The sequence below is a fragment of the Solanum verrucosum genome, unplaced genomic scaffold (genome assembly GCF_900185275.1).
Source record: "Solanum verrucosum unplaced genomic scaffold, falcon-dt-bn FXZP01000306.1, whole genome shotgun sequence".
NCBI lineage: Eukaryota > Viridiplantae > Streptophyta > Magnoliopsida > Solanales > Solanaceae > Solanum > Solanum verrucosum.
The window spans coordinates 2352186-2363013 of record NW_026020398.1 but is presented as its reverse complement, the minus strand read 5'-3'; the positions used below and the strand labels follow the sequence as shown (position 1 = coordinate 2363013).

The 10828-nt window shown below is 32.4% G+C and overlaps 1 protein-coding gene across 1 annotated transcript; it reads right to left on the bottom strand.

Moving 5' to 3' along the window:
* Positions 1 to 1065: 1065 nt before the first annotated feature.
* Positions 1066 to 3602, bottom strand: LOC125839504 (histone-lysine N-methyltransferase, H3 lysine-9 specific SUVH1-like). The gene has a single exon (XM_049518479.1). The coding sequence runs from the start codon at positions 3311 to 3313 to the stop codon at positions 1298 to 1300; it is 2016 nt and encodes a 671-aa protein (XP_049374436.1). The 5' UTR covers positions 3314 to 3602; the 3' UTR covers positions 1066 to 1297.
* Between the last annotated feature and the right edge of the window lie 7226 nt (positions 3603 to 10828).

Here is a 10828-nt window from a genome sequence, read left to right as displayed (position 1 = left end):
GCTGATGTTAAGGAATAGGAAACCTTCAGCAAAACCAATCATGCAGAAGGGAGGAAGGAAATTATTTTTGCAAAAACACAAATTTAAAATGTCCAGAACAAGTGATAGAATGGATGCAAACAGAAACTAACAGAATTACTAACTTTGCAAATCATGCCATCTTTCCCACATGTTTTGTCTTCTTTATTAAAAACTTGAACTGATACGTTAAGGATTGCAGTGAAGATGTTTCATCCTAAGGACACCTAGTATGATAAATTAACATCTCTCAGTAATCTTAACAGAATCTCTAACAAAGGGAACTATATATCATCAGTTTCTCCACCTATCTTTGAAAACATAAAATTTATCAAGAATTGATCAGGTCAAGGATTTTCTGTGAAACAGTAAGTTTCACAACTTTTTACCCTAGAGATTTAGGAAAGGGGCATTGTGGGGCACCACTCACTGACAACAGAATACATCGTCAATTAAAGGGTCCTCTACTTAAGACCAGAGGCTACTAAAATAAAGTGGATTACGTGATTAAGACAGAAAACTGATATAAGGTTGCCTTGTCCATGTCCATGTAGAACCACCCCAAAGCCAAGTCACTATGGTATCTACTACTACAAGTGATGGTAGCTAGAATTGTGATCAGACCAGACTTGTCAACAAAGGGTCTTGGCGCCTTGCCTGCTGCTTAAACAGGGTATCCTCTCAGAAGTCCATGTATAAGGCAACTCCATTCTACACTTCATCAAGACAAAAATCATGTCTTGTCTTTTCCTCCAAATTCATTTGCCTTCCACATGCAGGGAAACTTGCACATGAAAAATTAATATGCACACATCTTTCATCCAAGTTTCAAAACTCAAAAATTCATCTAACAGTTCAAATTTAAGCCAGAAATCCAATTAAAATCACATTTTAACAACTATTGTAATCCACTCATGTATCAAAGAATATAATGACATATGAACAATTTTGTGCGACACAGTTTGATTTTGAGGTCAAACTCTATAAAACATGGCAAGATACTTTGACAACCTAATCATTATTGGTAACTACTACAAAATATTCAACAAATTATTTAAAATGTTCACATAACTTTAAATATTCACTGACTTACATAAAGTACATTAACATTACTTTAAATAACAAAGTTCACTTGATAATAACTAACCAACCATGCATTGAAAAGGAAAAATGATTTGTTACAATGAGAATTTTGACTGTTGAACAAAGGAAACATAACCTGATCCAGCAGATTTGTGCCTAAGCAACTAACTCTCTTTGCGTCATGGCAACTTGAACACTAGTAAAAGTAACCTCTACATTTGAATGAGCCACATAAACACTTCTTTCTCCTATGATCTGCTTTGTCCATACCATAATCAAAGGTCAACTCTTGTAGGGGAGGAATATGTCTAATGGCAAAAAAAGCAATATGATAATATGCTTCATTGTTACTTTCTCGAACAACAAGCTGCCAGTATACATTAGGTGAACAACTATGATTCATAAATCGACCAATATTTCCACCATTTTTGGCACTTATTACAAGGGGAAAAGGGACTTTTCGAGATTCATCACTATAATCATGCACGGGTTCTAGTGGCTCATATATACGGGTTGCATCAAAAATATAATTGTCATCCCTGTCATAACCAAGGTCACTGACCTCTCCAGCATATTCACAAATAAAACAGCCTCCTCGTATAGGATCCCAAGACCTGAGTCCCCAACCTTTATTTTTTGTTTTAAAGACCTCCATACGAACTTTAGGACCTCCTTGAGACATGCGATTTCGGCAATTAGGAGGGCACGAACAAGCTGAACCACACTCATGTATCAAGTTTTTGTAAGTCATGAGAACCCCAAGTGAACTATAAGGCAAAAGGCCTTGATTCCTCTGAATACAAGGGCAATTGGTGTCATCTGGCTGGCAGCCCCCGAGGCACTGACAACCCAGAGAGGGTCTAGGCGTTAAGAAAGGTTTTGAGTACTTCAGACTAGGAATATATGTGAAATAGGCCGGTCCTTTCTCATCATCTACATCATTTACAAGACAAACTGCCTGACTCTCAGCACCAGATGTCAGGTCTGGTAAGATGACTCCAACACGTGACACCACACCATCCCTCCATTGCTGAATTGACTTCCATACTTTAAATGCTTCAGGCTGCCCAGGTACTCTCAGAAGTTTGTACTTGAAAACATTGCAGCCCGACTTGTTTTTCTCTTCCCATGATCCCTGAATCTTATAAAGTCCGTCAAAAATATAGATCTTCCCAGTTGGATTTGCAACATCCTTAACACCCCTAATTACTCTTACATCATTGGCACGATGCACACTCTTTTCCAAAGCAAGATTTCCCTTCTCAAGTTTCTGATCAAACATTTGCCCATCCTTCCTCTGGACTCCGCCTTGGCCAGTGTAAATTAACAGATCTCCGTCACCTCCATCATCGTCATATCCTCCAGAAGACACTATGCTGACTGCAAGAGGTTCTTCATCCTTTGTTAGTTTGACACTCATATAATCAATCCCAGACATAGTTGGTGCATGCAAGCCCACTACGCATAATTCCATCCTGAAGAAGAAAATGTCACCAACTTCAATCCCAGGTACATTTCCAATCCTCTTTGTTTGGTTTGTACGCATTCCCTTTGTCATCATCATCTTAGAAGCTTTTAAGTCTGGCCTTCTACCAGAACCTGCACCATACCTCGGTTCGTCAATTTGAGTCATCCTTCTTCTGAACAAGTCAAAAACTAGTAGTATCCTCCTCACTACCTCCTTGTCACCATCCGCTTTCTTAGCCTGATCCAACTCAACAAGTTTAAAAGACATTAGCAATTGATTTAACAAAGGTTCAACATCCACTTCCACAACATTCTCCGGGGGAACTTTTCGAGGCTTTTTCGGTCCTCCCTTTTTCTTTCCACTACCGGTGTCTCCTGCATTATTAACATGTCCACTATTTCCATTTGCAGTTGGATTTCCAAATGAATTAACAGGAATTGGAGATATAGGTTGCCCAAAACCAAAAGTCCCCTGATTCGGCACCTGATTTGGAGTTTGTTGACTACTCTCACCCATCCTTCCCGACTCATCCGGAGTTAAAAAAGGGAAAATTGGAGTAACCCCAGCCGGGAACGGACCAGTGGGAGTAATACACACAAAAGGTGAGGGTTGTGGAGTCATAATAGATGACATTTCACTTGCGGATGGAAATACAGGGGAAAGACATCTCAAAGGCTTCACATCTAAAACCCTAGTTTTATCAATGGTAGACCCACTTGGATCAGAACCAAAACCTTGTTCCATTATTAATCAAATTCAACCACCAAACAAAATCAATCAACTTCAAACTGCTTATGAAATTCCCTTTTCAATCATTGACCTACCAACACAAGCAACAATTTCAGAGTTAAAACTCAAAACCCATTAAAACAAATCAAAAATCAGCAAAAACACTTGATGAATTTCACATGCAAAAACACCTAATTAAAGCAGCTGATCCTAAGAAATGAAGTTTAAGATTCAAATTTATATAGTATTTGAGCTAAAAAAAAAACAAAGTTCACTGAAAAACATAGATGCATAAAAAATTGAAGAAACTGAGAAATACCTGAGAAATTCGAGAGAAGTGTGAGATTTAGAAAGTCAAAAAAAGACAGAAATGAAAATTAGCATTGGGGTAAAAAATACTGTATAGGGCTTTTTAGGGCTTAGCAAAAAGTATACATTCGGGAAGAAATAAGAAAATCAAAAGATACTTTTCATTTGCACTTTTGTCCATCATAAATGATATATAGTTTCTTAATTGTTTTATTTTAATTTATGTATCATTATTTAACTTGGCATAAAATATATAAAAGAAAACTTTTAAAATAGTGGTCTAAAATATTCATTGATTTTTGTACCTACCTACTAGTGACAAAAATAAAAAATTTAAAATTGAATTGATTTCAACAATAGAAATGTGACATTCTTTCGAAAGCGGAATAAATAAAAATGTGTTACATAGCTTAGAATAGAGGAAGGATAAGTTATATATCATGTGCCTTTAAAATACTTATGTCCTACTATGCATAAATTTGATTTCTAAGAATAAAAATTAAAAATTAATTCATTTAAAAAAATAAAAAATTTAACAATCAACACATTTAAACCATAAACAATTAAATGTAAATATTTTCTCCTTTTTCATCTTCCATGACCTTGTAAAAAATAACATTGACTTTTTTTACTTGTACTTGGTATGAGAGGGAGGAGGATTGGGGGATGAAAGTGAGTTACTCCCTCCGTCCCTTTTTAATTGTCCACTTTAGAAATGGCACACAGATTAAGGCAACAATGATTAGCACAATGAAGTTACAATTTTACCCTTATGACAACTTTTCACTTTAAAATTACAACCACTTATTTGAATTAAAGTGAAATAAATTGGAGGGAAACAACATACACTTTTACAATTTTCAAGAAGTGTAAATAAGGGTATAATAGGAAAAAATTTGTTGTCCTTTCTTGATTTGTCAAAATGGACAACTAAATAGGGACAACTAAAAAAGGAAATATGGACAAGTAAATAGGGACGGAGGGAGTATTAGATTACATAGACTTGGAATGTGAGATAATAAATGAAAAGGACATAGACACTTCCCAACTGACAATGTATACTTTGTCCAAGTGAGTTGTAGGATCACATAGACTTTGAAAAATAAAAAGTTAGTGCAAGCATGTGTGTCATACTCTGTGTATTAAAGTTTGTACAAACCACTGTCCTCTCATGTTCAAAATACTCCCCGTCCTTTTTTATTTGTCTAATTTTGATTTTTTACTTATTATTTTTGACAAGAAAAGATTATTTTTTAACTATTATATCCTTAATTTATTTAGAGAGTTAATTTTTTGAAAAAGGTACTTTAATTAGTGATTTTGAAATTCTATCAATTAATAGAAATAAAATGGTAAACTCACTATATCAATCATTATTTTCATAATAGATGTGTTAAGTCAAAAATGGATAAGTAAATAAAAACCGGGGGATTAATTGGTATTTAGGTCTGAGTACATGGATAAATAGGATCCATATAACCATGAGAATTTTAACCATTCTTCAGATTTTCTTTTTCATTTTATTTGACCAATTTCTTAGTGTTACTTTTTACTTCGGACTAAATTGTTATTATTTTCAATTTTCACAATGGAATATGGCCAAATTTCTCCTCACCTTTTTCCCCTTTTTAAAAAAAAAATTCAACTTTTAAGTTGAATTTCATAATTTTATTCTCAAAAGTGTTTTCTAAACTCAACTTCCGGATAAATTGAAAAATTATTGAGGAAATTTAAGAAGTAACTAACACTAAAAGACATAATCAAGCTCCTTAGCTAATGTTTCTCTAATTATGATCCGTAGCTAAGGCGAGCAAGAATGTGAAAGGGGAGAGATGCGAGCGAGATATGAGAGATATACCATCAATTTGTATATCTGATTGATAATTGTATTGTTGTTATAATTCGTAATAAATTGTATTAATTGTATTCATCTATTTCCTTGTATATTGTATTTGTGTGTTACCATGTATATTTGTGTTACCATTTTGTATTTGTATCATTGAGTGCTATCATTGTATGGGTATTGCAGAGAGAGAGAGAGGGCAAGGAGAGAGATAGGAGAGGAAGAGAGAGAAGGTTGCTATAAATCCTAATTATAATTACGAGTCGTAATTCTTTTAAATTATAATTATGTATAGTAAATACATATATCATATGTTTATCTGCATTTTCCCCAAAATTATTCTCGTGCGGACTCGCAAAGCAGGAACCCAATAGTGATGGATTGGACTCCCAGCTCTGAACGAATTTTGTTATTGGGCTTAAAGTTAAGGTTGGTTGGTTGGTCGGATTTTTGGGTTTTGCATATATACATCCAAACTAATCTATGGGTTAGGAAGCTTTTTCTTTCTTTCCTTGTTTCTTACTCGAGGTTCGATACTCACATTTGAGCCCTATTAAATTTGAATTCGCATCAGAAAATCTCATATTGAGGGGGGGGGGGGGGATAAAGTGCTCTCTAACAAAGGCAAAGACAACTCCGTACCCAGAAGACTCGAACTCAAAACCTCTGATTAAGGATGACGAAATACTTACCACTCTACCAAATTGTTGATTAGTTAACTTTATCATAGTATGAGGTATACTTGTGGGATAGAATGTTTAGACAATTTAGAATATATATACAGACTTATTAGTTGAATTTCAATACGTATACTAATATATGGAGTACTGTATAAGCTTCTTTAAAAAATAAAGACGATTTCTTGTAATAATAATTATGAATGAGCAAGTAAGAGAGGTAAATAGGAAAATAGCGAGACTGTCCGCAATTTAAAAAAAATAATTAATTTCTTTTCTGAATCTAGAATGTGGTCTGATGGACAATGAACCTAAATGAAGTTAATGGAAAACTAGAAATCAAATTTCAATAAAAATGAAAACTTTAGTGATTCTTTTCATCTATCGGTAAAGATATGTCAGTTGTCACTTGACCTAACTCAACCACAAAAGTTAGCTTAAAGGGAGGAAAGTCCACTTATCTCATTAACCATCAATGTGAACTTTTGTCATTCTTCAACACCCATCTTACGCTAAGTGTTTAGCATCTGGTGCGTTGACAATTTTTTATTTCGGAGGCCCAACATTGGGTGAGACGGGTTTTGCTTTGATACCATGTGAAATTATGTCTTGAGCCTAACACACACCCAAAAGCTAGCTTAAAGGGTGGAGGACTGCCCAAGCATTATAAGGAGTCCACCTATCTCATTAACCACCAATGTGAGACTTTTGCCATTCTTCAACAATATAACTTTGATAAAACCATTCAATACATATAGTATACACATCACTGCAGTGGCGAATCTACCCTTGGTCAAGGGGTGTCGAGCGACACCCTTTCGTCGGAAAATTACGTTGTATATAGTGATCAAATTTTAGTTTAATAAATATATATACATAATTGACACCTCTTGAATCAAGTTGAAGGTTTAATCTATTGGTTAGGGGCTTGCAAACACTCCATGATGTCATGTGTTCAAGCCCTCTAGCCCATTATATTTTTTTTTTACTATAACCATTGACACTCCTTTATGAAAATCTTGTGTCCGCCACATGTACAGAGATATATGTACTCAATGAATAATATGAGTGCAAATGAGATACTATGAATAAATAAAAAACGAAAAAGTATATGCTTAAGTTGGTGTTAAGAAAGTGTTGTGAACCAAACTGACCCATAAGGACCTACAGGCTGTTAAAGAGTTTTATTTGAGATCCAAGCCCAATTACACTTTTTTAAAAAGGACTAGGAGTTAGAAGAACAGTTATGCAAATTATTATGTAGAAGCTTTGGTTTTCTGATCCTCTCATCTCCTTTCTTTGTTTTGTATTTCATCCCTTTCTAGTTATCTTCTTCTATGTTAATCTCTTCTTAGTTAATATATTATTACTTTGTCGTGAGTATTCTAGTAGTAATTTGTATTCAACAATAATTATATATAATAGTGTTTGTATTAGAATTGAGTTTGTTTCAGAAAAGTCTCTACATTACTTTCTGAGAGGTAAAAAAAATAAAATTAGGATGGAAGTTCAATCTACGCAAAAACCTATTTTATGATGTCAAATGAATTCAATGTTTTTACTCATATTGCAATATAAAAAGAATAGGACTAGTGATTTTTTTCTTCAAATGATTGCTTGTTAATGGACTTGTTCTTTCTTTTGTTTCTATATTCTTGCATTTTTGGAGACATTCCCAGTCATCAATACTAACAAGACCTTGACATTATTGCATCCGGCTTAATTTATATGACATAAGATATACAATTTTTTTTAAAATTAAAAGTTTTAAATTTTATAAAAAAGAAATATGTATATTTAAGTTCTTACTAATTATAAAAATATAATTTTTAAAAAAATAAACTTAAAAAATATGTCATATAAATTGACTGATGAAATACAACATATTAGGATGAGAATTCAAAGGACTAGGATTTCCAAACAATTTTGATATTTTTTGATGTTTTATTAGTTGACTTGCTCTCTGCCGGTCTTGCTCGTTCACCATAGACCAGCAATTAAAGTAAATAGTGGTAATTTGACCCTTCAGAACCTTCAAGGGCCAATTAGACTGAAACTTTATATTATAAAAATAATAATAAATAGTGGTAATAAACTAATATACTAATTACCAAGAAATGATGAATAATTTGTTGTAGGGATATATATATTCGTTTCTAAATTTAATCAATTTTCTTTCTAAGCTAGTCAGGTGCAATCATAATTCATAACCGGCCGATCATATTTATTATAGAATATATAAAAGTATCCAATAATTTCATGCCTTATTTTATTTTATTTTTTATCAAACTAATTAACTTATTAATTTCATGCCTTATTTTTTATCAAACTAATTAAGTAACAGAAAACAAGGAACACCTCAACAGATTTTAGAAACAAGCAAAAGAAGGTGTTTTTCTTAAGCAACTTCAGTTCATTTCTGGGTAAGAGTTGAGACCTGTCCAAAAGTCAATTCTACCTCAGCTGAATTTCTTGATTAATGATTATGAACAACTTGCTTTTAAAGATTGTATAGGTCCAAAAACTCATGCCACTAATTAATTACTATTTCCGTCTTTTACTTTTACTTGTCCAAATTTAGAATTTGAACCTTCTTCAAAAATAATGATTGACATGAGTATTTTATCACAATATCATTTTTGATTTTATCAAAAAATAATTTATTTTCACGATACAATATCTATATAAGAAAGGGCCGAAATCTCAACTATTACATCGCCCCTTTAAAATTTGCCCTCAAGAATACTATATGTAATTGTGTAGAGGTAGATGCTCTCCTGTTTTAGTAGAGGAACTATTAGCACAGAATATTTTTAATCCACGTTGCCATGGTTCCTGGAGTTTGACCCTAATTTTCAGTGAGGAAGTCAATCAAAACCCAAGCTATAACCATATACATATAAGAAAAAAAAAAACCTTTTCCCCATGACACGGTCAGAAACTTTTTGAGTCGTGAACCGCCGGCTAATAAGCTACAAAATAAATTTAAGAAAATAATATATAATTACACAGGTAATTAATTTAATCCGAGTTAAACTAACTTTTTTTTATATGTCTTTTAATTTTATATGTCTTTTGTCCTTTTCCATTTTGAAAAACCAATACTCTCTCCATTTTATTTTATATGTCATTTCTTTTTATAAATATATTGGTTATTCCCTCTTCTTATTGGAACACATGTTGATTTGTGGTGAATATTTATTCCCTCTTCTTATATAGTAATTTATTCAATAATTATGTTTTTTTTTCCTTTTACAAAGTTTAATACTAAAGCTTGTTGAATCAAAACTAATGTTACTATCCATACCGATTGTAATGGAATAATTGAGATTCATTCATTCTTTATATATTAGAGGACTAGGATTCGTGTGAATGAGAAAAATCTTGTTGAGAGCGCCACCCTCAAGAATAAATTCTGCAATACGAAAATTCATATTAATCGAATCTCAATACGAATATCAAATACTGAATAAAAAAAGAAGTTGAATGACAAAAGTCTCACATTGGTGGTTAATGAGATGGATGGACTCCTTATAAGGCTTGGGTAATCCTCCTCCCTTTGAGCTAACTTTTAGGGTGTGAGTTAGACCTAAGACCTAATTTAACATGGTATCAGAGCAGAGCCTGTCTCACCCGATGTTGGGGCCCCCAAAATAAAAAATTGCCCACGCACCAAATGCTAAGCACTGGGCGTGAGGTGGGGTGTTAAAGAATGACAAAAGTCTCATATAGGTGGTTAATGAGATGGGTGGACTCCTTATAAGGCTTGGGTAGTCCTCCTCCTTTTGAGCTAGCTTTTAGGGTGTGAGTTAGGCCTAAGACCTAATTTAACATGATGTTAAATGCAATTTGAATTTGAATTATGGTATTTTAACTACTGAAGTGGTCTCGAAGGAATGTTGAATGTACATTATAATTAATTAATTATGCATATACAATACCAGAAAAATATATTATTATCCAATTATTCTCTTGATATAATTTGAGTTTTAAGATAAAATCTTATTTATTCTAAAGGAAAATCTTTTTTGAAAAATGGTCACTTTAGATTGAAACAAATCAGAAAGGACACGTCACATTCTAAATATGATTTTTTAACTTTATCTATAAAAAGTATATATGTTTCAATTTATCTCCAATGCTTACGTGAATAAATGTTGGCACTAAGAATCTGTTTAGTTAGCTGAATGTAAGTAGTGAATAAATATTTTTTAAAAAAATTAAATGTTGAAATTATTTTTAAAAGTAAACATATGGGTGAAAGTGCTGAAATTGATGTATTTGATATAAAAAGTGTTATTTTATTAGAATAACTAAAAAAATTTAAAAAAATTAATTAAAAAGTATAAATTCAAAGTATTTGTATAAACAAAACGAGGAATAACAAATATACACTGAAGCAAACGATGTGAATTAGAAAAATATTAAGAATAAAAAATATAATATTTGATCAAACGAAATGTATACTGTAAGCTAAAGAAATCTAGTATAAATTAGGAACCACCAATTTAGAGCTTTTGATTGATTTTAACATATAAATACTTCACTTATCAACACTTTAATATTTATCAAATACGTAAATAAATTAAAAATTGCCTATAAACCAATTTAATCAACACCTTAAGCCAAACACCATCTAAATATGAATTCATTGTGCCACGATTATTTATTAGTTACAAATATTTTATTTATTTATTGATA

What these genes read in the sequence shown, in the direction of transcription:
- LOC125839504 (XM_049518479.1), bottom strand. Translation starts at nt 3,313, where the DNA reads ATGGAACAAGGTTTTGGTTCTGATCCAAGTGGGTCTACCATTGATAAA.